A 26,474-nucleotide genomic window follows, 5' to 3' on the forward strand; every position below is an offset into this window, starting at 1 on the left:
TGACAAGTAAACATGAACAGAATGGATGATCTGTTTGGCATTACAGCTCAGACCAACTCGGTTGGAGCAGCCATGGATGATTCAAACTTGTTTATGAAGACTTAAACAAGCTGCTGTACATATTTTATGTTATTTTTCACCAACACGTATTTGGAAAACATAGTATTAAATCACAAATTCTCAGGTCCAATCTTCTAGCAAGTGCTTCTGAGTCTTGGATTTAAACCTGAGCCAAAGCCACTGCTATAATAATTCTGAAACAAACCAGACCTTATATGACTTTCCTGTGACCTTTACTGCAGATTACAAAATAAAAATCTAATGGAGGTTTCACTCATTAAATCACAGATGACTCTGTTCTTCAAGGTAAAAATCCTTTGTGCTTCTGTATCAAAAATCTAAATCTGTGGCAGCTGCAGATTTTAAACTGAAAAACAAAGAGTTCAGCCAGAAGAATCCCCTCATCCAGTAAACGCAAGTGTGTTGGTATTATTTGCATGTGTGTACTTGTTGCCATGGGTAAATCCATGCGTGTGCGTCCACCCACAAACGAGCATACCTGCCTTTCCCCATTCGACACCATCCAGTTTCAGCCAAGAGACACAGTGAAGGTCAGACTCCCCACAACCTGCAGATGTTGACAACCAACTTGAGTACCGGCAAAGTAGGCTGAACTGGCTGTGTCCTCGTCCCCCACTAAAGACAAAAAAAAAAGAAACAAGAAAAGAAAAAGAGCTCACTTTCGTTTGATTCAAATTGGTCGGGTTATTACGTTGTAATTTGCATAATTTGTAAGAAGGAGATGGGGAGGCTTGAAGAGAGCTGATTAGAGAAAATGTCACAGTGGATTCACATTTCAGCAGCCACTGATTGGACCTGAAGCTTTCCAAATGAGCCTCGAGGACACATGAAAGTTCTTTAGATGATGAGCTGGAATGAAGAGAAAACATGGAAGAAAGACAAGAAAGCGGTGAAGAGGGCAAGCTGGAGAACATTGTTATGCCGTTCTTATTTCATAGACTTTAAATGAAAGCTTGCTGGATTTTTAACGTTCAGAAAGAATCATTCCAGAGTATTTATTACATATTATTAACTAGAAGAGCCGCACACTATGAGTTTTATGTGATTTTTATGTGTCTTTTTATTTCCATAAAGTCTTTGTGTCCCCACGGCAAGTTCAAGTATTCACCCCAGTAAAAGGGTTCACACAGCCAGGCATGGGGATACAAAGGAGCGGGATATTAGACACAAGCTGAGTTTGGCCCCCCAAACTTCAAAAGGCTTCTTCTTCTTTTTTTTTTCTTTTTTTTATAGTGGACCATAATATCCTCTTGGAGAAAATAAGTGATTATTCTTCTAAGTGTTTTGGAGAAAGACGAAGAGAAACAGAATGACAACAGCACACATGCACACAGTCGCTGAAGCTGCCAGCAGAGGCTGAACGAAAGGGGGCACTGGGAGGAATACTCACTACACAAAGTCAACACATATTTTGGTCACGAAGATGAACTTGCATCAGCTCCCAAAAAGAAAGAAGATGGTGTGTTGTTTCCATAGCAACAAGTCTCAACAACAGTGCAGCGCAGCGCCATTCTTCCTTCGAATTTGTATAATTTAATCAACATGGCGTTCAGGAGAACAAGCGCTCTTCCTCGGTTGGTTAGAGGTCCTTGTTAACCGTGCAAATTCACTTTAGGTATGAATATTTCCTGATTACAGCAATCAAATGCAGCTTTGTGAAATGGAGACAAAGTAAAAATACATTTTTAGATATAATTACAATACATTTTAAGCCAATGTGCCAATTCCATCAACTGTATCTATGTTGGAAATTAAGCAAATGAAAAAATTTAAGTTCTGGTCAAGTTTCTTAGAAAAACTTGCTTCTAAAAGATGAAAATCACATTAAAGTTGATTGAAACAGGTTAAATCTCTCTTCTCCCTCTCCAGGTTTTCAACAAGTCATGTTACTTCCTGTCTCACGTCACGTCCAACTATTCCCCTTTCAGAAAGACTGTGATTTGAAGACAGGTTTCATTGGACAGAACACCAAACCATCTCTGTACATCAGAATAAGGAGAACACTCTGACATGTACCACAAAAGGCCAAGACTTAAACCAAATACAGAAAGAAGCAGCAGAAATGGTGTTTATGTGCAATGAAAGTAATCGTCTTAATACAGACACAGGGGAGTTCAAAGTCACCACAGTCAACCACACTTCAGAGACAAATGAATCCTTCACATACATTATGACATCCTTCTCTTATGGCAGGAGCCGGGGGGGGGGGGGCTGAGCACAAATAATGCTTTCATACCACTTTCACACAACTCCACCTCCCCTTCGTAGATGTGAGCAAATGGTCTGCTGCATGTGTGTATGGATTGAATCATAAGAGCCTGATATAGCGTGACTGTGGACGGTGAGTTATGCTCAGATCTCTCCCAGACATCAAATGCTCTGGACATCCATCACTTAGCCGTTACATGACATTTACAGACACTGATGTGTTGACTTTGCTTTTGCTTTGGCCCTCTGAACCTGGTTTTCCACTGAAACACAGATAGTGCAACCACACACTACTGAAAAAGAAGAAACTACTCTTGCATTTCTTTTCCTGTATTAAAGAAATTAGCTAAAATACAATATGGTACTCTTTAAACAACCATCAGATGTTCAGAGAAAATCTGAATCCTCTTCAGGGAATTACACAGATTAACTTTACTTCAAGAGAACTCTTCTAAAGTTACATGATATTTGCAAAAGTTTCATGAAAATTCACAAAACAAGGAAACTGATCTAATCAAATTGATGAGTATCTTTCTGCAAATGTTTGAGAGGCTTTACAATTTCAATATTTTCCCCATGCAGACATTTTGTAAATAAGCCCTGATATAATGGTCCCAACCACCAAACTTTAAATTTGCCTTGCCTTTGTTCAAGGGCTTAAAAGCCTCTATTTAAATTTTTATGAAGCGTTAACAGTTTTCTATTTGTGCAGTCAGTAAACTCACAAATCTTTCTCGGAGAGCATAATGATGAAAATATCATCAAAGATCAAAGATATCATCCGTCCTGAGACCCTCAAGTCAGACCATCGGTTGTCTAAAGTCAAAGTGTTATTCTTTAAACACGTTCTTGTTTGGTGTTTGTCTGATGTTGCTAGTATAGTGGACCTTTTTCATAACTCGTAGTAAAAACAGCTTCTATAATAATATCTTTATTTTATTAGCATACCTAAGATGTTTCTGCTGCTCCTCTCGCTCTGGCCTGTTTGTCAAAGTGATGATGGACAGCCCTCAGCGTCAGCTTTGCTGCGTGGATTTGCGACTCATGTCTGTGGACTTGGCTGTATTTAGTCTGATAATAAACCTGAGAGAGATGGAGGTGGAGGAGCTCGGAGACTCGCCAGGGCAAGATAACACCTTGACAATTCGATACACATGTGCTGCGGCGTGCTAGGCCGTAGCCTCGGGGCAGAGCCTCAGCCAGCATGTGGAAAAGGTTTTCCACTCAGCTGAACGTCCAGTGCCTTCAAAACGACGGCCCCAGAGCCAGATCTAACTCTGTGGTATTAGGCATCGAGGCCAGCTGTGGATTAACACAATTTTCACCTCCTCTCAGTGCAGGTAACACCCACACCTTCCCATGGAGGTCCAACTCATCACATTTAGCCCTTGGCTCCACCTTCACAGCCTTTAGTGTTAAAGTCAAGATAAAACACATAAATTCAGAGACGCACAGACTGACGGACGTGTCCTCAGAAGCCAGGTTCTGTTACCAAAGTTATTACATTCACAAAGAATCAATTCAAAAGCTGTAATGAAATAAGAGCAAGAGAATCTAATTTAGCATCACTGCACCGCACTGCAGTTTTAAAACGCTTGAATAACTTCTAGCGGCGTTTTGTTTCATTGGTGGTGAGCTGAGACGCTGTGACAATATCATCGATCCATCACTTATGGGTGGAGAAGCTCATGATATCAAAGGTTGGGACATATGTTTTATATATATATATAAAGAGCCTCAAAACACCTGTCAAGGTCCACACACAAGGTGACATTTCCACAAAGAGCCCTGGCATGTCGCAAAACTTTTGACTGTTTTGCTATTCTAGATTCAGTTATTTATAGATGTTTAATCAGAGATGGATAAAGTCTATAAAGTCTATAGCTGTCTATTCAGGCTTCTGCACCAAAAGCTCACAGAAAAAACAGACAATGAAAAGACAAAGTAAAAGCTGCCGTTTATTTCGTGGCTTTTGTTCACCTGATGAAGATTACTGATTCACTTTCTGCAAACAAACCTACAGAGAAACATATCCAATGAATATACCAAACACAGTGAGAGAAAAGCCAAAGAATTTCAGGAAAGAGAACAAGAAAAAGAGGAAAGGAGAGGAGGCTGGAATGGCAGGAAAGAAGGAAGAAGGGCTTTAAAGAGGAAAGAGTAAAGGAATGAAAGAAAAGACACGAGGAACTACAAGGAGGAAACGTGAAGGATTGAATGAGATAAGAAAGGACAAAGGACATAGGGAGAGGAACGGATCTAGATGGAAGGGCAGAGGGGCAACATCAGGTGTTTGTTGCACCGACACACAATTGACCTGAACAAGCTTTTGGTGTTTTTTGGCACAAAGAGAGGCCGTGGCCCAGAGTGCTGACAAGAGGCTTAGCTGGTGTTGAGCCACTATGGGAGGAGCATGACACTGTGAGAGGGGGTGGTGGAGGGTGGGGGCAGGAGTGAGGGGTGGTGATGGTGGTGGTGGTGTGTGTGTGTGTGGGGGGGGGGGGGGGGTAGTTGGACACAACCCTGTCACATGAGAAGGGATCTAACACCTAGTGTACATCAGCCAAGCAGCTCAGCTGAAGGTAAGACTGATTTTATCCACTTCAGTAGCTGGATCCAATCACACTGTGTAAAAACTGTGTTGGCCTTTTTCAGCTGGTTACCTTTAGCCAAATGTAAGTACGAGAAGGTTTATCTCCACCACATAAAGGAAGGATAGCAGGAAGGTGTCAGGATGTGTTCATGTGCTGGCGGTGAAACCAGTGTGATATATATAATTACTCTGTAAGAGAAGCAGCATCTGTGTTAATCTTGTTTAACCAGGTATTCTAGAAACTCACCTGGACAATGTGGTCTGAGCAGCCATTCAATGGGTCAAAATGACTGACACCTTTCAGGGCCTATGCGGGACAGAGGCTCACATTCATCACACGGGGAATAATAAACAGACAGTAAAGACTGTTGAATAACAGTCCAGTGGGAGAAATAATAAATCATATCAATCACATATGTAAGCACAACAACTTAATCCATATGTGCGAGGTTACTGCTTCATAATCTACTATTTTACAAAGTGAAGAATTATTTGTGTAAAACTGTGTTTACATTAGTAACAGGTGTGACATCAGTTTTTTTTTTACATAGACACTGTGAATGTGTCGTGGGCAGCACCAACACAAATGTAAATGTAAATGAAAGTCTGTTTGTGTTTACCTGCTTCACTGATGTTCAATGGAGCTTTAGGACAGGACTTCCATTCATTCAGTATTGCACTGCCCTCAAGTGTTCACAGCAGAAAGCTTATATGCTGGGAATGACAGAATATTTTTTTATTATTAATAATAATAATAATAATAATAATAATAAAAGAAATTAACAATTTTGCAATAGATATTAATTTTAATTTTCAGGCTTTAACTTTGACTCTTTTTTAAACTTTGCTACCAACAAATAATTAATTCGCGAAATGGGTGCAGATTATTATTAACTAGAAAATTCCAGGGAAATTTTGAGTGAATGCTGCAAGTTAACCCGATCACATTGTGCTTTGGAGAAATTACTTATTGTGTTGTTACTGTGTTATTGTGTAGCCCCCAGCTTTCCCAAAGAGCTCATATACACACAGTGTATCTACAACATATTGCATTTTCCACGTAGACACTGCAGGAGAGAGAAAAAGTGAGTAACAGGCCATCACTTGTCTGAATAGCTTGATGACTGTCATTAACGCTGATGAGTCACATCACAGAGGAAAAATGGCCTTTGTTAGACTTCATGGCAGCCAAAGTCTTACATTTCCACCGACGCTCCTCTCTGCTCCGGCTGCCTTTGGGACGGGGCTGGATGATGTGCACTTTCACCTCGGTCCACACGGTAACACCACAATAAAGGTCTGCATTAACACCAGAAAGATTTTAAGACTTTAAGTTGGCAACACTGGACACGATGAGCTTTAATGACGGCCTCAGCTGGCGTCTTCACGGCGGTAACGATCACCGACGATCATTAGCCTACAGGCTAATGAAGCTAACTGCTAACGTCCAAAACTGCTAAAGATTTCACAGAATCGGAGGAGAAATAAATAAAACTGGGGTGGGGCTGCTGGAACTACTGATATGTTTATTATAGAGCCCTAATAGCTCACTTATTTGGGACAGACGTGTTTTGATAATGCTTATCGAATACCTGACGTAACGGCTTCAGCTTCCGTCTTCACTATGGCGACGGTCGTTAAGGATTATGGGTATTGTAGGCTAATGTAAGGCTTTTCTCAAAGCTGCGGGACGAGTTACGCGCCGAAATTTGGCGGAATAATAATAATATATAGATAAACTAAATTATTGTTACTAATAGTAAGAATAATAAGGTAATATGTTTAATACAGTAGTAGCTATGTTTTTTTTTTGAAGATTTAGTTTATCTGATACAAGAGACAATCAAAATCAATCATGAACAAAACAAACAAAATGTAATTTTTTCATTCAAAAATATCATTTGAGTTTACTTGAGAGAATAGAGATAGAAAAGTAGTAGCTTTTCCAAATTAGTTTTATCAATATGTAAAAGTAGCACAGCAGCTGCATCCATATATATATATATTTGAAGTAATGATGGATGAAAACTTTAAAAATAAAATTTACAATTTTAATCAAATTTATTTCTTCTAAAAATGAAAAGTAAAAAATAAATTACTCAAAAAAGTTTTTTTTTTCCCTCCTGGAATTTTAACATTTCTTTGGGTTAACGTGCCAAAGTGTCAAAGTCTGGCACCATTTTAGTCCAGATGGAGTTACTGTAAGGAGCTGTCCAAGATGGCAGACTCGACCGCACACCATTTTAAACCACTCCAGCCCAAAAAGAGCAGCGTTGATGGAGGTCAAAGAATAAAACCATTTTTGTTAAAAAAAAAAAAAAAAACAGCAAAAACGAATAGTACTAAACTACAAATTTGAATAAATCTGTAAACTGATAAATTGATTTATCGCCTGGCAGTAATTTAAAGTCAGTTCAGGTGGCAGCAGAGGTATCTATAGAAGATACAGTAGAAAAGTAACAGCACTAATGGAGGTGGTAATGTAAATACAGCCAGCTTGATCAGCTGCAGGAGAATCAGTATTATTATTATTAACTGCCGTGTTTCCTTCACAGGTTATGAGTCTTTTGGGAATAAAGAAGCTCCGCTGAGTGAGAATGAATATTTGTAATCGGTGAGTCAGTTGGACACAAATTAACTAAAGGAGTCTGCTGTCTGTTGATCTGTATAAACACTTAGTTTCTCTAAAACAAATGTTCTCAGTCTTCAGTGGATTTAAGCCAAAGTACGTAAGTGTCTGTATTTTATTTCTTATTGACCAAAAAACTAAATAACCAACTATTAGATTCATCACAATAGTTGTAGTTGTGGTTGTACTTGTGCAGGGAACATGCTTGTCTTCAGTCCATTTGAGTTTGTATTGTTCAGATAAATTGTCAGTTTGTAATTCTGATATAAATATGACAAATACTTTTTTTTAATGTAAGAGAGAAGTGAGACAAACTTTTAATCAGGAGTAAATCTTCCCTGAGTATACTAGATGCGGAGCAACAGATTTATAGAGTATTCCCAGTTTTTATACTTCATTAACTCCAAAACAGGAATCTCTAAATGACATAATAATAAGGGAGCCTTAAGGGGTCAAACCAAGTGCCCTCCTTCCTTTCTTGGCCTTGTCATACAGATCAGTACAACTGAGCTGCAGGCAAAAGTGCCATGATTTATCAACTTTAAATAAAATGTTTGTCATTTTTTTTATCAATTTAAAAATAGTTGCAGCCCAATATGCTCTGAACAGTTTCCACTCGATGACATATTATTATATGGGATCATTTATCATCTAAATGTTGACATGCTGAACAGAGGAATTTATTATATCCTTTAATATTGAATTTGTGCTGCTTTATATTTCTTTTTTTACTACATTGCATAAATTTCATTTTCTATTCCAAACACATAATTACTTGTAAAATCTTCACATCAAATACAGTACAATTGTTCTTTTATTTTTACTGCAGTGCTTTTACAGCGTGGTATTGCACTGTTAAAAAAGGATCTCAACACATCTTACACCTCAGTCTATATGCAGAAATGTCACTGCCTGTGTAAGAAAATCTGTGGTTAATGAGATTTTGCTTGTTTTCTTCCTCTGTGGTGTTTTCATACAAAATCAACTGTCACAACAATTAAAATAAGATGTTTGTCAATAACAGTCTTTAATATAAGAGGTAGCATGAAGGATTGTGTGCGTGCAGTGTGTACCCCCACACGTACGACTGTATGTACCATCTGGGCCACAGAGCACTGTGTCAGACGCCTCTTGTCCTCACTATAGCTGCAGTCACCATCAGCACATTTCCAGCTTGTGTAAACACAATAAGAGCAGAGGTCGTTCTCAGGTCACATACACTGCTGTTGGCTTTCATAGTGGCCCTATGAAAGTTGGACTCTGACCGACACAAAGGCAACACAGTGGAACAACAGACACAAGGGTTTCAACTTGTTTTTAAAAAAGTAAACCAGGCATTTTAGCTGCTCAACATGTGGCAACGTGGAAGTTTGGCTGCTGAATTGTGGAACTTTGTGCATTTGATGGTAGAGGGATGTTTAATTTGAGCAGTTATGGTGCAACTTCTGTCTTCCACGGACGTTGTGTCATGTGACAGTGAGGATCCTTGTTTACGACAGATCAATCATTTGTGGTAAGTTTTCAAACTTTAAATTTGCATTTTGAACATTAAGTGTCTGCTGTTGGTGCCTGCAGCTATTCGTCTCACATGCGAAGCAACAAATCCTGTTTCCAGATGACACTGAATGGGAGTTGACTGGTTGTGGTTTAGGCACACAATAATGAGATAAAAGATCATATTTTTGGATTATCCATGTCCATATTTCCAGCCTGTTTTTATTCATATGGTCTGTGCTCATAGCAAAATCCTTCATCTTGAAAAATGTAATGCTGTTTGTCCCATTCCTTTTCTGCTGTTTTACTTTGAAGGGAAATATTTATAAGCATCAAACTGAACATTTACAATGTGTGTCCCCCCACAGAGAGGGAGGTCGCTGTGCAGAGATGGCTATGGTATGCCTGACGGATTTTGAGGAGTATGCTAAAGAGCATCTCTCAAAGGCCACCTGGGATTACTATGCAGCTGGAGCGGACGAGTGCTGCACTCGGGATGACAATCTGCTGGCTTACAAGAGGTACACTGGGGAAAAATAAAGTTTAACCTGGGCGTGCATGGTCTTTCACTGATACACACATTTTAGTGCGTCACTGCTGCGTCAATAGCACTTGACAAATACTTAATCTCTTTATCTACATTCAGAGAGTAAAGAAAGCTAATTTGTTTAAAATGTTTTAATGTTAAACTGCAGGTAATACGAGGACACAGACTCGTATAAATGTAAATTTTTCTGGACTTCATACTGCTGTCACTGATTTCTGTATATATGTTGCATATGTGGTTGTTGGGCCTTATAATCACAAACAGACAGAGCTCACTCTGCGCTGCTGCTCCAGCCCCCTTGTGGGCGACAGAGGAAACTGTGTTGAAAGTTGTAATACCGATGGGTCAAAGATAAATGACAGAGATAAAGTTGTTTTGGGTTGTTTTTTTTTTTTTTTTTTTGGCAGAACAGTCCTTTGTGTGTCTTCTTGTGGATTCATGTTTTCTGAAAGACTTATAGGCTGCTGTTCCTCACAGCTATTATCTGTACATACATGTTTTTGTGACAAGCTGGTTACTATGGATTTGGCTGCCAGTGCATTTGGGGACCAGTTAGAAAATTTTCCTCAGTAGGAGTAAAGATTGCGCTTGTGTCCTGGAAGTACGATGTTTATTCAGAGTCCAGGAAAAGTCATTGTATTTTGTATTGTTAAAAAACTGGAACTGGAACTACGATTTTTAGATCAGTGTGAGAATGTTCTTGGCTAAGTGTCAAACATACTTTCACTGAGCTGAAATAAGAGCTCATGTTGATGTGTTCCTCACATTCAGGATCCGTCTGAGGCCTCGTATCCTTCGGGATGTGTCAGTGAGCGACACCCGGACCACAGTGCAAGGCACTGAAATCAGCTTCCCAGTTGGCATTGCACCGACTGCCTTTCACTGCCTGGCCTGGCACGAAGGGGAGGTGGCCACAGCTCGGGGTGAGCACTGTGTAATGGATACCACTGTATTATGGTACAACGAGAGGTGAAGTTAAGTGTGGGAGTGTTCCTTCTATGTTTAAATGCTTTATAACAGAACTACTAATTTTAATGTTTAACCTTGAAGGCTCCTAAACTGGTTGATAAATAATGTGATCTTTTCAAATGGTGCTTTTCAAAAATGACAATGCATTACATGGTATTATGTCCAGGACAGCATGTGTTCTGGAGACTCAACAATAATGTTAGTATGCAAAATCAACACTAGATGGAAGCATAAGACCAAAAAAAATCATGTGCTATGGGAAAGCTATTGTTTGGTCATTTTGTTGTTTTTATTTCTCTCTTATATCACTGCAAAATAATTCTATGACAAATTAATTAATATTTTAATAATTATTAAAACTGATTTAACCCAGAACTAGTAAATTCTAAATTCATTATTTGCGTTAGCATTTTGGTGGAGTCAGTCGGAGACACATAGGCCACCAGCTTCTCAGTTATACATATTAATTTAATTCTCAACGACTGCAGTAATAATTATTAATTAATTTCTCATTAATTAGTTTCTCATTTTCATGCCACGTAGCCACTGAGGCTCTCAACACCTGCTACATCACCAGCACCTACTCCACCTGCTCAGTGGAGGAGATTGTGGCAGCTGCACCGAATGGTTACCGCTGGTTCCAGCTTTACGTTTACCGGGACAGGAAGCTATCAGAGCAGATTGTCCACCGCGTGGAGGCGCTCGGCTACAAGGCCTTGGTCCTCACCGTGGACGTCCCCTACACCGGGAAGCGCCGCAACGACATCCGCAACCAGTTCAAGCTGCCCCCTCACCTCAAGGTCAAGAACTTTGATGGAGTGTTGCAGGTAAGAGTAATTTCTGTAAAAATATAGACACTAAAGAGTGCATTTGTATATCACATTCAAACTTAAATTGGAAACCTGAAGTTGTATTGGTACTGTTACACCATAAACAGGAGACTGAGGAGTACGGGATCCCGGCCAACACCTTGGACCCCTCCATCAGCTGGAAAGATGTGTACTGGCTGCAGTCCATCACCCGCCTGCCTATTATCATCAAGGGCATCCTGACCAAGGAGGATGCTGAGCTGGCTGTGGAGCACGGGGTCCAGGGTATTATTGTGTCAAACCACGGCGGGAGGCAGCTGGATGGAGGCCCAGCTTCGGTATATTATCACCTCTGACATTATATTAGGATTACCTTGTGCCTGAGGTCTTGTTTTCAAGGGGATCCAAGTCTTAAATCAATGTCTGAGAGCAGCAACAAGGACGCAGCTGATACGTATACATGAGCAGCTTAAGCAGTGGCAGCATTACGCTTCTTAAAAATACAAATAGTAGTAACTTTGCTGCAATGTTCTTCTAATTTGAATAATATCAACATTTGCAGTAGCAGTGTTTTTGTCAAATTATCACTTTGATGTTACCAGTAACAGTGCTCAGGAAGAAATTGTATTTGACAGTTAGAAACAGGAGTTGCAGTTTGGTAAGATCAGCGCTAACAATCCTCTTTCAAAATACAGTAAAGAAACATTGTTCAGCCTGTTGTAACAGATCTACAGTATACATGCAGACTGTGAACTGTTTGTGAAAGGTATAATGGCCTTCACCTCTGATGCCAATAGATTGATGCGTTGTCAGAGATCGTGGACACGGTGCAGGGCAGGATCGAGGTCTATCTGGACGGAGGCATCAGGACAGGAAGTGATGTGTTGAAAGCGCTGGCCTTGGGAGCCAAGTGTGTTTTCATTGGCCGTCCAGCAGTGTGGGGCCTTGCATACAAGGTATGACAACAGCACTGATGTGTTTGTTAGTGATACTCTTTCAGCGGTTTTTCTTTTCATTTCGGTTTTCGGTTTTTCTGGCTATCGTGGCGTATTTTTCTCCACCAATGTGTCAAATTTTGTATACTAACCCCCGTCTTTGGCCATTTAAGTTTATTCTCGAGAGTCACTTACATTGTTGGAGCTTGCTTTGAGATTTATTTTGTTTAAAGTGATTTTAATTTAAACAGTGAGATTACTGTTTTCAACCTACGGAGCCGATATGCTGTCCAAAATCAGAATAGATTGTGATGTCTTTTGTGGACTCAGTTGAAATCAATCTCAAGGTTTTTTTAAATGCTAAATGTAATGCTCCAGAAATCATTAGGTTTCCAGTTATATTTTGTCTTTTTGTAATTATGGTGGGCAGCATGGTGGCCTAGTGATTAGTGCTGTGCAGAGTCTCCATGTTCTCCCTGTGCCTGCGTGGGTTTCCTCCTGCTCCAGCATCCGCTGTCACCAGGAAACGGATAAGAGGTAGAAGATGAATGAATGAATGAAATGCAATTATGTGTGACATTTCAGGGGGAGGAAGGGGTGAGAGAAGTACTGCAAATCTTAAATGACGAGTTTCGCCTGTCCATGGCTTTATCGGGTGAGTGGTCGGTGTGGCCTTTTGCACCAAAATGAGTCCAGCAGAGTTCTGTCTCAACTGAAATAACAATGATGTTTCTGTATACACAATTCAGGTTGCAGGAACGTGGCTGAAATCAACAGGAACCTCATTCAGTTCTCCAAACTCTAACTCTGCCAGCATAGGGCACAACTGAGGACAACACACACTGAACTAACATGAGACTGACAAAACAAAAGGGCTCAACAAGAGCCTGTGATTGCATCATGACAAAGTGAAAAACATTCACTTCAGATCTCATGTACTCATACCATTAATGTATAGATGGGCAAGTGTGTCCTGGAAGAATTGTGGTTTTGGTTTTGGATGAGAGCGGTTTACTCATGCAACCAATAAAACTATTACAATCACCACCTTTGACAATGTTACTAATGTTTGTGGTTTAATAAACAACTGCCCTGCAACTGTGATAAAGATGATCTGCTGCTCTTTTTTGGATCTGTTACCAGCAAAGTGCTTCAAACTTACTCCAGCTGCAGGCGAGACTCCCACAGCATCTGGACAACTATATGGTATTATAAGGTATGACAGCAGTATTAGCTTAAGTGCAATTTTTAAGGGTGACAGAAACGGAAAGTACGCAAGCAGCAAGAAACAGAAGTGACACAGGAAGTGAGTGAAATCTCACTTAACCTAACGAAACAGTGACACTCACTCAGACACTCCAGTTCAACAACAAGCTGGTGTAGTGTAGCAGAAACTCTGCTCCGTTTTCCTGTCAGAGTTCTGTTTGGCCAGGCGATCAGGCTGGAGGGAGGCCTAGGGTCCAGTCTGCTCAGGAAGATTTCTTCCAGGTAGGTGACCTGAAGATGTGACTGTTTCAACATGTTTCAGATCTGTTTTCATGTGTACCTGCAGGAAAAATACAGTAAAGCACCACAAACACATTGGTATCTGTAGTTGTATGCAAATTTTAGCTGTAGAGGAACAGAAATCAAGCAGCGTTTAAGTTATGCAGAATTCACAACACCAAGCTTCTGTGTCTCTAGTTGAGAGAGTGTGAATGATCTAACTGTATGTCGATATATTATGCAAGAGGTGGCATTTCTCTGGCATGAACAACAGCCCAGATTTCTTTACATAATACCCACTAACCAGGACACTTCTTTCAAACTTGTAGCAAAATGAAATAATGCAGCTTTTAGGTCTTAAAGTTGGTATGGTCATTGGTCATTAAAGTCATTGATCCATTATGGTGAGACGTGAAGGTGACAGAAGTCATAGTTCACTTAAGCAGTAAACATCATTAAGAAACGTCTATTTCGGCTCCAGATTATCAAAACAAGCTCACACATTTGTCAGTGATCTAAATATGATATTTAGATCAATCAGGTGAGAAATTTCAACGAATACGACCACCAGCCCATGGCAAACTATAATACAACGATGTGCATAGACATGGCGTACGCTACAGTTTAACAACAGAAAGGGCACGAAAAGCAACAAATGAGGACAAATTAAACAGTATAGACATCATAAATTGTTGGGACTTCTTGTGTCTAGGGAAAAAAAAAAAAAACTAAAAAACACTAAATCATCACATAGATGTATTGGGCTTATAACAAAAAACATGTCTATCTGCGCATGTACATGTTTGTGACATACTACTTTAACAAAAGTCACATCAGATGCTTGCAAAATCTATCAGATAAAAAAAAGACCAGAGCATCTGATTTGGCTGATTTTACCAAACAATAAACAAACCTAAGTTTAGATGAAGTGTAAAGGATGTGGCAGCTGTGAATGTCTTAGTCCTCAGCAAGCAGTAAATGAACACATCTTAATATACAGCAGTACTGTTGGAAATACAGAATTACTCGCAGAGTGTTTCTGCTTTTCACATAGATAAACCTTTGATTGTAGAAACGTTTCCAGAAAAAGGTTTACCATAAGCTCTCTCTCTAGTATGTCCACTAAAAGTTTTCTTCTGTCTCCACATAGGAGGCGAAACAACAGTCCTCATGCGCAAGAGGCCAATGAAATGGGGTAAAGTATTTTTTAGGTTTAATCTTTACAGTAGAATGTCTTGAAGGTAACACTAACTAGAGCTTTTTACACAAAAGGTGTTTTACTATCCTATTTTTCTACTCATTTGGTAAAACATTTTTGATCCCTTCTTCTGTACAGCTAACACTGCACTCTGACTGGCTAGGGCACAAGCTTTATTTATTAAATCGTTATTTATTGTTTAAATACTTGAAAACAGTTTTATCTAAATAGATTATCCTGTGTACTTATATTTTGAATTATGTAAAATAAGAAAAAATATTATCAGTAACTTCTTATGTATAAATATATTTAGGATGCATAAAAAAAAACTTCACACATTCAACAGACGTAGCTGTTTTCCATCTCGTCAATCAGAGTGTGACAGCAGATACCATCCTTTTTGAATTTTAGAAAAGGGTTTTGATGCAAGTTAATAAGGGTTAGTTTTATTTTTGTTTGCATGTTTGTCATGTCACTGTATAATTAAATAAAAAAATTTTTCTGCAAACAAAACTGAAAAACTATCTTCAGTCTGATAAAATGTTCAGTTTTTTTTTTTATCTATTTTACCTGGCTGACTGCACTGCAGTTATAAGAAAAAGATGAAGTTTAGCTGTAAACAATTCACCGGTTCCTCTTTTTCATGTCACAGAAAAGCAATACAAAACAGAAGAGGGTCTTATGTCATCTATGCTGAGGGACAGTTGAGAAGCCCTTTTAGATAAATGCTTCAGGTTACAGCTCTTTACATTTACGTTATAGGCCATGAAAGTGACAGGGGGTTGTCTAGTTCCTCTGAAGAAAGTGGTACTGATTCCAAATAACAAAAAAGGAAGAGAAAGAAAGACCTTTCAACCATCACTATGCAGATGTATTTAAAACTAACCCAAATCCATGAAGCTGGTTTGTATACAGACTCAATGCCATAATACAGACGGAGAAGAGAGACCCAGTAAAGCTCAACCTGTTCTTGGTTCTTCCTCTGTAGAGGAAGTGGAGATGACAGCGGGCCAGGGAGATTAAGCCGTAGGCTGTCTCGTCTGGGCAGCAGGCATCAGTCCAGGGATCCACCAAGACCTCCAGCTCAGCCAGAAAGACCTGCTCCTCCTGCTAACCCAGGTGAGCCATCACATCCAAATACCAATCAGCGAATAAAAGGTCTATTTTGGGGGGTTTTCTCTGTATGAAAAACAAAACATCATCCAGCAGGATCATTACACCAACAATAACCTAGCAGTGCACACTTTACTTATCTTAAAATAAGTGTTTCCTTTGTTTTTGGTTCTATAGAACCACAAGTCCTGACTCCACCTCCCACTCCGTCTCCTGTTCCTCTCTGCCTGGCCAAGGAAGTCCCACCTAAAAGGCCAGACAAAGCAACAAAGCCCAAACTTCCTCCCCGGCCTCTGTCCAAGGTGTTCAGTAGCATCGAGCATGGAATAGCAGTGTTGCAGGTATGTATGTGTAAATTAGAGACCAAAAGTAAAAATGTATTATGTCAGGTGATCAGTGATGAATATCATTTTGGTTTGGAATTTACTTCCACAGGGATTTAATAATTTCCGGGCAGATGAGACGCTCTGCGATGTTGTCCTGATTCCAGGGGACAGCAAGGAAACATTCCCAGTCCATAGAGTTATCATGGCTTCATCCAGTGACTATTTCAAGGCAATGTTCACAGGTGAGCGGTCCAAGGCAGACAGCTAATACCTTCACAGTGACAGCTGACTTTTACACTTTGACCTTATCAGGATGATCTGAGTTAAAAGTGTCACATTTTAAATTTTAGTGATTCTCAAACTGTCTGAGTGACCATGAAGCTTTTTAGTCAGTATATATATGTTGTATTACTTTAAACCAACTTATTGTTATAGCCCTGCTGGTCCTGGGGCTGTTTAGAGAGTTGACTGGATCTTTGGTCTGAAAAACATTGCCCTTAAAATCGAGAATACAAAAGCAACATTGCATATCATATTCAGATCACAAGTTAATCTTCTGTGCTTGCAATGCTGCAACACAAAGGAGGAATAAATTAATCACTTGTGGTCTTACAATATAGTTAGTTCCAGAGAAAAAATGCCACGTGGAACTGGTTTATTATGTAATCACCCTGTTACACACAGCTAGCCAGTTGCCAGTTGCCAGTTGCATCCTAGCTTGTTGGCTAAAAGTAGCATACTTGCAGTCAAATTTTTGTACTCAATCTACAAACTAATACTGCTTTTAAATATAAAATACGTGATCTTAAAGTCTCAAGAAACCTTTCTCTCCCCCTGAAGTAAACAAAAAGAAGGGTACCAATTACTGTTGCCACACTGTCTTTACATTACTTTCTGTTTCCTCTGAGAACAAAATTAATTTTGGTACTTTTATCAGCCTCATGTGGTTTGAGCAAATGGGATAGACACGTTTTATAGCTGTGTCTCTATTTCTTTGCCGTGTCATTTATTCACCTCGTCCTTTTCCCTTTGCACTTGTTTATCCCCTCTCCTCAGGAGGCATGAGGGAGCAGGAGATGAGAGAGATCAAGCTGCATGGGGTCACTAAGTCAGGCTTAAAGAACATTATAGACTTCATTTACACATCCAAAGTGAACCTTGACATGAATAATCTCCAGGACACGTTGGAGGCTGCAAACTTCTTGCAGGTCATGCCTGTGCTGAGTTTCTGTAATCAACTTCTGAGCAGTGAGGTGAGAACCTTTTCGTTTTACTTTAAAGCCACACTCCCTGCCTCTGCGAGGTTGTATCAATGCATTACATATATGGATATGCCTCATTAGGCCGGCCCCCCACTGTGTCAGTTATACAGTACGGTATAAACAACATTTTGATCCATGTATGCAATTTTTTAATAGAAGCATTGAGTTGTTGGCTTCAGTTACATTTTAGTTTGACAGTTCAGGGTCAAAGAGGTGTGACCTTTTGAATGTGATATCACATTTAAATCTTGATGGAACTTAACTCCAAGATTAATTGATCAGATTTTGGTGGTCAAAGAAGTTCCTTGAGACTTTTTCTTCAAATTTCACATAAATGTCTGACACCAACAAAAGGTTTTAGCCATTACCTAAAGCTTCACACAACAATTATGACAACGTTTCACACAAATGAATTCCGGATTAACAGGGACATAATCTAAAACTAGCCTCGTAAAGGCATGGCAACCATAAGAAATAATTATAGTTGACTATATTGTTTAATACATCTCTTTTTTCTGTACTGTTTGTTGTCACAGATCACTCTCGAAAATTGTGTGGAAATCGAGCACATTGCAACAAACTTACTTCTGGAGGATGTTCAGCTTAATATTGGTGAGTCATATGAGACATCTAAAAGCACAGTTGCCAAAGTGCAATTTTTATTTTATTTGTATAAGTTTGAGATAAGTGTTGTGCTTCTGTATCAGAATACCTAAAACCAGTCCGGGTTGGCAGAAACCTGCCTATAATATAAACATACAGTAAGAATGTTACTGCAGTCTGGTGTCCTGTAGGTTCACAAACTGAATTAAAACATTATCACTGTTAGTGCTTATCCTTTTTGTTCTCTCAAACCCAGGTGAGTTTGTGGGCCAGAATCTCTCAGAGTTGGTGCAGTGTGGCCGTTACCTGCAGCTCTCTGAGACCAGCATGGCCAATGCTCTGGCCAGCAACTCGCTTGAAGGTTTCTCTGAACTGGAGCTCTACCACATTGCCAGAGGATGGCTAGACCATGACCCCCCCACACGTCACTCATCAGTCTATGCCTTAATGCGCCATATTCGCTTCCCCCTGATGAACCCCAATGAGCTGATTCAGATCTCCCAGGAAGAAGAAGGAGGAGATTCAGTGATGCGCACTCAGGCGTCCTGTGTGAACCTCCTGCTGGAGGCCAGCAACTACCAGATGATGCCATTCATGCAGCCAGCCCTGCAGACTGAGCGGACGCAAATACGCTCAGACTCCACACATATTCTGGCACTGGGTGGCGTGATGCGGCAGCAGCTGGTGGTGAGCCGGGAGCTGAGGCTTTATGATGAAAACACCGGCCTCTGGAGGGCCCTAAAAGCCATGGATGTACCACGATACCAACATGGTGTGGCTCTGCTGGGTGGCTTCCTCTTCATTGTTGGAGGTCAGTGGGCCACATGTTTATTTGCATTATTTACACCACCATGAGGTGGATTCATACATTTCGCCATAAAATAAATAAATAAATAAACAAATCAAGTTTTAAGAAATAATTTAATGTCTGGTACTCGTCTCAGGTCAGAGTACTTATGACACCAAGGGTAAGACAGCCATAGACAGTGCCTACCGCTATGACCCACGCTTCGACAAGTGGCTTCAGATCGCTTCTCTCAACGAGAAGAGGACCTTCTTCCACCTCAGCGCCCTGAGAGGGAAACTGTTTGCAGTGGGAGGGAGGAATGCATCAGGCGAGATCGGTGAGCTGCTGCTAACTCTACTACTTCTGCTCAAAGTAGTCTGTTGACAGAACAAGAACAATCTTAATCATTCATTTATTAATCAGTTTTATTATCAATCTATTAAGAATTGCAGTTCAAATGACTTGACAGTCGATTTTTTTTCCCAGGAGAAACTCATTGGACCATAAGTGGTCATTGCTCCTCTAATAATCATTATTTATGCTTGGACTCCCAACAGTACTTATACTATTAATGCTCCATACTACAGTTTCAGCTGTTGGTGAAGTTTTTTCAATGGGCATGAAACAAATGTGGGAATCAGGATTTTTATGTTGGTGATTCTGGAATAACAGAATCCAGCTCACATACAGCTGAACCCAAATGTCAATTCAGAAACGGTGGAGTGCTACAACCTGAAGAAGAATGAGTGGACATTAGTGAGCAGTATGATGGAGCCTCACTATGGACATGCTGGAACAGTTCATGGAGACCTCATGTACATTTCAGGTAAATCAACACTGTTCGACTTGTACTATGTTTCTGCAACAACTTAACTCTATAAAGGATCTGTATTGATCTCAGATTGCCCCACGTAATACAAACAAACCCGAGTACCAGTTTCTGATTAGGCACATTTTGTGCTTTTAGATAAATGAAGCATCCAATCTGCTCTAAAAAAGTTGTTCGTTCAGAGTATTATAGCTTCTTGTCTTGTAAAAACAGTGATGGCTGAAGAGAAACTTACATTAACCCTTGAACAAACCCTAATCCTTTGTACATGATACAACAAAGGAACTAGAATTGTACCTAAAGTACCAAGGGCTTTTATAAACTACCCTTCCTGCTGTCAAGTCAGTGTTTTTTGATGCAAAGCCTTTGCGGTCAAGCATGTTAAGTCAATAAAAACAAAAGTAAAGATATTAAGGGCAAGCTTGTGGTCATGCTGGTACTGTAGTTCTAAGAGCTGACAGTTTGATAAGCCATGCTTTTTACATATTATCATCCAAACAGACCTCCATACTACATAGTCTGTGCAGCTGTACAGTGTCTCACCAAGAGAGATCTACAGGGAGTCGTTATATACACTGTCCACAAATGTAAATATCAAGTTAATACACTCAAGGTCAATTTAAGTTCTTCAATAAATTACATGTTGTAAACACTTGCCTTGTTTGGCAGTCCCCATCTCTACTGCTGACACACCCAAAACTTTACACTCAAGCTGTTGCCTGTCTAAATGTATTCATACGGAAATATATTCAGGTAGATTCTGAAGAAGACGAATGGCAACCAAAGGTTACATTTCGACAAGATGTATGATAGACAAAGCTTGCATGGCTGACCTATTTGAAACCACTTCCTGTTTAGCTGCCGGTTCTCATAAGCTGCTGTCAGCATGATCTCCTAGAGCCTTGCAACGCAACCTTGGACAGGAAACAGGTTTTTCATATTGAGAGCAGAAACATGTTTCACATGTCAGATATGGGGCAGGAAATACAAATACCTGTGGTTGAAGTGAGCCCCAGCAGTACACATAAAAGTTAAAACCCACGTTGCTGTACTGCAATGGTAAGATAGACCATATACTAGAATAGAACACATACTTTACATGGACACAGGATCAGAAGTTGATTTTTTTGTGTAGGTTATAGGGAGCCTAAGTAAAAGAATTCTAGTATGTATAAATCGGCAACTGTGTAGCACAACTTGACAGAAAGAGATTTTTCTTTCTGTGGTGATCAGACAAAATAACTACATATATTTTTAATACAAAACATTTACCACCTGTAAGACCTTTCATGGAAGACTTTAACATATTGCAGTGTTGTTGGGTTCTTCTTTGTCACACAGGGGGAATCACACATGACACCTTTCAGAAGGAGCTTTGGTGTTATGACCCCGGGGCTGACACGTGGAGCCGACGTGCTGATATGATGGACCTCCGCGGCCTGCACTGCATGTGCACCGTTGGAGACAGACTCTATGTGATGGGAGGGAATCACTTCAGAGGCAGCAGCGACTACGACGACGTCCTGGGCTGCGAATACTACAGCCCTGAGACAGACCAGTGGACGGTGGTGGCGCCCATGCCTCGGGGCCAAAGTGACGTTGGCGTGACTGTGTTTAAGGGGCAGATCTATGTTGTGGGGGGTTATTCCTGGAACAGCAGATGCATGGTTGACATAGTGCAACGTTATGATCCAGAGGAGGACGTGTGGGACAGAGTGTTTAATGTGCTGGAGCCTCTCGGAGGTATTCGTGCCTGTACAATGACGGTTTACCTGCCAGAGGGATCAGTGGACGAGGCCCAGATACAGGAATGCCCCCTGCCCACTGCAAAAACTTGAGTAGACAACAGACAGGGGGACTTCTGATTAAAGAGAAGGCTTCACACTATCTAAGATAGAAGGCAAAACAGGAAATGGAAATGATTTGAGTTGCAAACACAAGCTGCAGGCACAACCGCGGCTAGCTAATATTAGCATTCTGCATCTCTCTCATTAAAACACTATCTGGAGTGCCATATCTGACTCTGCATTTATTGCCAACCAAGCTTTGTTTTTTCACCAGCCACTTACAACGTATAAAAAAAACCTCAATATGATCCTTTACGGCAGGTCAATCTCTAAACAGTTAATATGATGCTTGAACCTGTGAAACAACAATAGGTTCAATCCTCAGCTTAAACTCTGAAGCAAAAATGGATCAGTTAGAGAGAAAGCAAATCCATCGGGGAAGGCATTTTTGTGGGAAACCCTGTTTTTTGGGTGTGGGGGGGTGATCATGGAAATTCTGTGGTTAGGATAGAGCTTACATAAGATGAAACATTACATAGTCTGTGTTATAATGAAGAATGTTTGAATTAGTTCCATAAAAATTACTGTAAATCATTTCTGGTTTTGACAGTCATAAGATGCTAACTGGATTGCAGTCACAAACACAGAACATCTTTATTCTGGTTTATCAACTAAAACGTCATTTGTTAATCAAGCCACTAACTTAGGCAGGAAATGTTATTAATAAAACTAAAAATAAAACTGGGTTTTCCACTTGGAGTTCAGGGTCAGACAGACATGTACAAGACACGGTTGTCTCAACAACAAGACTGATAAAATCTTTTTATGGTGGCTTTTTCGTGTATGACTTTAGCAGGCACTGTTCAAATATCTGTATTAATAATATAAAAAAAATCTATGTCATGAAAGCAGTCTGGGAACAGCCCTTTCTTTACATCCAGCCATGTAAGCAGGCTGGTTTTGTGTTTAGCTTGTGAGTCTGTGTGTAAGTGTGTCACCTTGGCAATGTGTGGTCCTGGAGAAACTTACTGTGGCGGAAGTAACATAGAAGTGGTTTGAGCTGGTTTATGTCTGTCTGTGCCAGATGCAATAACAAAACGTTACAGGTGCAAAGTTAAAAATAAGTCAGACCCTTCAGTAGTGAGTAGCATTTAAAACTACTGAGTACTTCTGGGCCTGGACGTCTACATTACATAAAGCCATTATAAGAAATTCTATGGTTATTATAGTTTGATACTGGTTCATTAAAAATACAGTCGGACTGTGCATATGCTGTGTTTTGTATGTGCGTATTGACACACAGTGTTTTAAAAAGAAAATAAAATGTTGATAATGCTCTCATGTGCATGTTACTCCCACGTTATTCGAAGAATGTAAAACTCCCATTAGCCATGAAGTCAGTCCCTTAACACACAGAAACAGACTCTCTGCTGCCTCTGATGCAAGTGAATGACGACAACATTATCCTTGAAAAGTCATCCTTCAGCTTGAGATAAGATGACAGACAGCTGAAATATTGACTGCTATGTCAGGGTCTGTGCAGCTCCATACTAAACACAGAGAAAATATTCGTGAAGCTATTTTTAATTGACTTTTGCAATACCTTTTGCACACATAATGTGGCATAATCTGTGCTGTTTATGTACTTGTGTTCCTCATGTGACATAAAATGTAGCTAATCGCCTTTATCACACATAACTGAGGTGTGTGTGGAGGGGTGAGGGTGGGGTACTGACAAATAGAAATCTGGATTAGAGTATGCCATATAATGTGCAAACCACGGACAACTAAAATCCATCACTGTGTACAGGAAAACACGTTTGACCAACAGATGTCAAATGTTCGTTTGAAATGTATGTGTTGCTAGAAAGAAGCCAGCAGTGTTGCATAATGCTGATTTTGGTACAAGGAAAAGAATCACAAGATTCTGAATGACTTGCACTTATCATGCTTCTGTTGTTACTGGATGTTACTGAATTTAAAAGAACTGACACTGAATTCTTGTCTTATTTTTTTGTGCATCACATGCTGATTCTGTTAACCCCCTGATCCACAGCAGCATTATTCATTTACCTAGTGTGATTTTTCCCTCAAGCAGCCGTCCTTGGAATGTTTGGAGTTAGACCTCACTGCTCACATTCCTTCAGAAAGGGGCTGAGCATATCCTATGGCCTTGAGGCGGATGTAATTTTTTTCCAACCAATCCTTGGGGGTTTACAAAAAGTGGAAGGATCAGGCTGAGAGAGGAGAAGATGCTTTGGTTCTCCCATCAACAGAACCTGAAAAATTCACCCATACAAAGTTTCTATTCTTGGTTTGGGTTTTTTTTCCCCCTTTACTTCTGAGATTAGCGTTTGAGCGGTCTCTGAAAGAGGAACTCTTTTTCTGCACACTAAGAAGCTACCCTTCAATGTCTCTGACAGGTGATATATGTGTGGTGACGGGGGCTGGTGGATTCCTGGGAAGGAGGATGGTCAAGCTGCTGCTTGAAGAGGAGAAAGTGGCTGAGATTCGACTGCTGGACAAACATGTACAGCCCCAACTTTTAGAGTCTTTGGAGGGTAAAATCTGCCTGCCTACACGTTTTTTTTTTTTTCTTCTCTGTAGCCCAGATAACATTTTCTGATACATTCTCTGAAATTATATAGCACATAAAAACAAGGTCAACTTTAATGGTGTAGTTTTAATCTGAACATAGGGAATTAAACACTTTATCTTAACCTATCAGGAAAACCTCATTAAGAATTTAAATATATTTACAGTTTTAGACCCAAAAAGTAGACTAGACTAGATTGTTTTCCTATCATAGTAACAATTAAAATAATAGTTTAATAGACTAAAGCAGGGCTGATACCACTGGATTTATGTTATTGTGTAGAAATCAACTGCCATTTAGACAGACTGTAAATAAATTTATGGATCGTAGCTAGGATTATAATTATATTATATATAGTTATAGTTACTACATGTAGCACGTGTGAAATAGCCAAATGTTATTTTATTCTTGTGTTCTCCCTGTGTCAGGCTGCAGAGGCAACACAAAGCTGAGTGTTTTTGAGGGAGACATCAGGGACAGTAATGATGTGAGGAAAGCCTGTCGAGGTGCATCAGTTGTCTTCCACATTGCATCCATCATTGATATTTATGATGCTTTGGAGTACAAAGAGATCTATGACGTCAATGTCAAAGGTAAGGCTGTCACTTTATTCCATCCAAATCGTTACTGGACAACTTCACACTTTGCTTTTTGTTTTCTTTTACAGATTTTAATTTGATAAATTACTTGAATTAAACCTTTGATTATCATATTACATACCCCCTTTATACATAGATAAGGAAGGTGTAGATGATGATTCCAATTCAAATGGCACTTCAGACTTATTGATTGGTGATAGCTTCAACTTCCACTGACTGAATGTTAAACTGGCATGATGCAAATTGAGGTTTGCCTTTCTCTGAGATAGGAAAAAAGAAAAATCGAGATGTGACTAGTGATTGATATTTTTTTAGCTAGTGTGAACTCAAGGCAATCTTTGCTCTGCAGGAACTCAGGTGCTTCTAGAGGCGTGTATTCAGGAGAATGTGATGTCTTTCATTTACACCAGCACCATCGAGGTGATGGGGCCAAATCCCAAGGGTGAGCCCATAATTAACGGGAATGAAGACACAATATATAACTCTGCACTCAAGTTTTCCTACAGCAAAACCAAAAAAGAGGCTGAGGAGAGAACCCTGAAGGCCCATGGCGAGATGCTCCAAAATGGAGGCCGACTGGCTACATGTGTCCTCAGACCAATGTACATCTTTGGGGAAGGCTGCCGCTTCCTAATAGGCCACATGTGCGATGGGATTCGAAACAAAGATGTTCTGTTTCGAATGAGTCAGCGAGAGGCTTGTGTGAATCCTGTCTATGTGGGAAACGTGGCTACGGGTCACCTCCAAGCAGCTCGCAGCCTTAAAGATCCACAAAAAAGAAATGTTATTGGGGGAAAGTTTTACTTCATTTCTGACGACACACCACACGTCAGTTACTCAGACTTCAACCATGTCTTAATGTCCCCTCTGGGCTTTACCATACAAGACAAGCTCCTACTTCCGCTCAACCTCTTCTATGTATTCTGTTTCTTTTTGGAGATTCTGTGCATGATACTCCGACCCATCAAAAGGATCGTCCCGCCACTAAACCGGCAGCTCCTCACCATGTTGAATACATCGTTCACCTTTTCCTATGAGAAAGCTAAGAAAGACCTGGGCTACACACCCAGATACAGCTGGATGGAAGCACGGAAACGCACCATTGAATGGCTCGCAGCAGAGTTGCCAAAAGAGAGGGAGCGGATTAGAGCTAAATAATTGGTGGAAACCTGTGAGCAATATGTTAACCAAGGCTCCTAGCATTTATGTTCCCGTAGTCACACATTAAAAGCTTAAAAGCAAAAACTTTCATTAAAGTTTGGTATCATTGTTTTTTTTTGTATTGTATCACTATGTACTCTTCAAGTCACTGGAAAAATACAATATTTTCTCACTACACAATTTTATCTATATTTTGTAAGGTAAATTTGAAATCATGGCAGTCTGATTAACAAATGTTTGGGGAAATCTATAATTTTTGATTTAATGTTGCATGCTGCTGAATGTATTTTCTGCTGCTCAGTATTAAAGAAAAGACCACCTCACTGTGAGTTTGATTTATTTTGTTACAGAATGACTCTGGGATCTGACACAGATTCATTATATTTATTGAAATTTTTGTAAATGATTGATTAGATGGTCATCAGTCATCAATCAGACCGGACTGAGCAAGAACAGTATACTC

General features: G+C 40.0%; 3 protein-coding genes across 4 annotated transcripts; all 3 read left to right on the forward strand.

Moving 5' to 3' along the window:
- Positions 1 to 9,395: 9,395 nt before the first annotated feature.
- Positions 9,396 to 13,137, forward strand: hao2 (hydroxyacid oxidase 2 (long chain)). The gene is made up of 7 exons (XM_029530918.1): positions 9,396 to 9,526; positions 10,324 to 10,475; positions 11,065 to 11,339; positions 11,459 to 11,668; positions 12,128 to 12,286; positions 12,851 to 12,920; positions 13,015 to 13,137. Exons 1-7 carry the CDS (start codon positions 9,396 to 9,398, stop codon positions 13,068 to 13,070), a joined length of 1,053 nt encoding a protein of 350 aa, XP_029386778.1. The 3' UTR covers positions 13,071 to 13,137.
- A 484-nt stretch (positions 13,138 to 13,621) lies between these two features.
- LOC115035208 (kelch-like protein 9) lies at positions 13,622 to 22,996 on the forward strand. Of its 2 annotated transcripts, none has more exons than XM_029492929.1 (11): positions 13,622 to 13,753; positions 14,901 to 14,945; positions 15,939 to 16,067; positions 16,239 to 16,402; positions 16,497 to 16,629; positions 17,444 to 17,640; positions 18,186 to 18,261; positions 18,509 to 19,063; positions 19,197 to 19,376; positions 19,752 to 19,865; positions 21,210 to 22,996. In XM_029492929.1, exons 2-11 carry the CDS (start codon positions 14,921 to 14,923, stop codon positions 21,704 to 21,706), a joined length of 2,070 nt encoding a protein of 689 aa, XP_029348789.1. In that variant the 5' UTR covers positions 13,622 to 13,753; positions 14,901 to 14,920; the 3' UTR covers positions 21,707 to 22,996. The 2 variants fall into 2 exon arrangements, with proteins under 2 accessions (XP_029348789.1, XP_029348790.1); XM_029492930.1 differs by having other exon boundaries at positions 13,663 to 13,753; positions 15,937 to 16,106; positions 16,248 to 16,402.
- Positions 22,997 to 24,065: 1,069 nt separating this feature from the next.
- On the forward strand, positions 24,066 to 26,018 carry hsd3b1 (hydroxy-delta-5-steroid dehydrogenase, 3 beta- and steroid delta-isomerase 1). Its single transcript, XM_029530654.1, has 3 exons — positions 24,066 to 24,216; positions 24,680 to 24,844; positions 25,200 to 26,018. Exons 1-3 carry the CDS (start codon positions 24,066 to 24,068, stop codon positions 26,006 to 26,008), a joined length of 1,125 nt encoding a protein of 374 aa, XP_029386514.1. The 3' UTR covers positions 26,009 to 26,018.
- The last annotated feature ends 456 nt before the right edge of the window (positions 26,019 to 26,474 follow it).

Source organism: Echeneis naucrates, chromosome 21 (assembly GCF_900963305.1).
Source record: "Echeneis naucrates chromosome 21, fEcheNa1.1, whole genome shotgun sequence".
In the NCBI taxonomy this organism is placed as follows: domain Eukaryota; kingdom Metazoa; phylum Chordata; class Actinopteri; order Carangiformes; family Echeneidae; genus Echeneis; species Echeneis naucrates.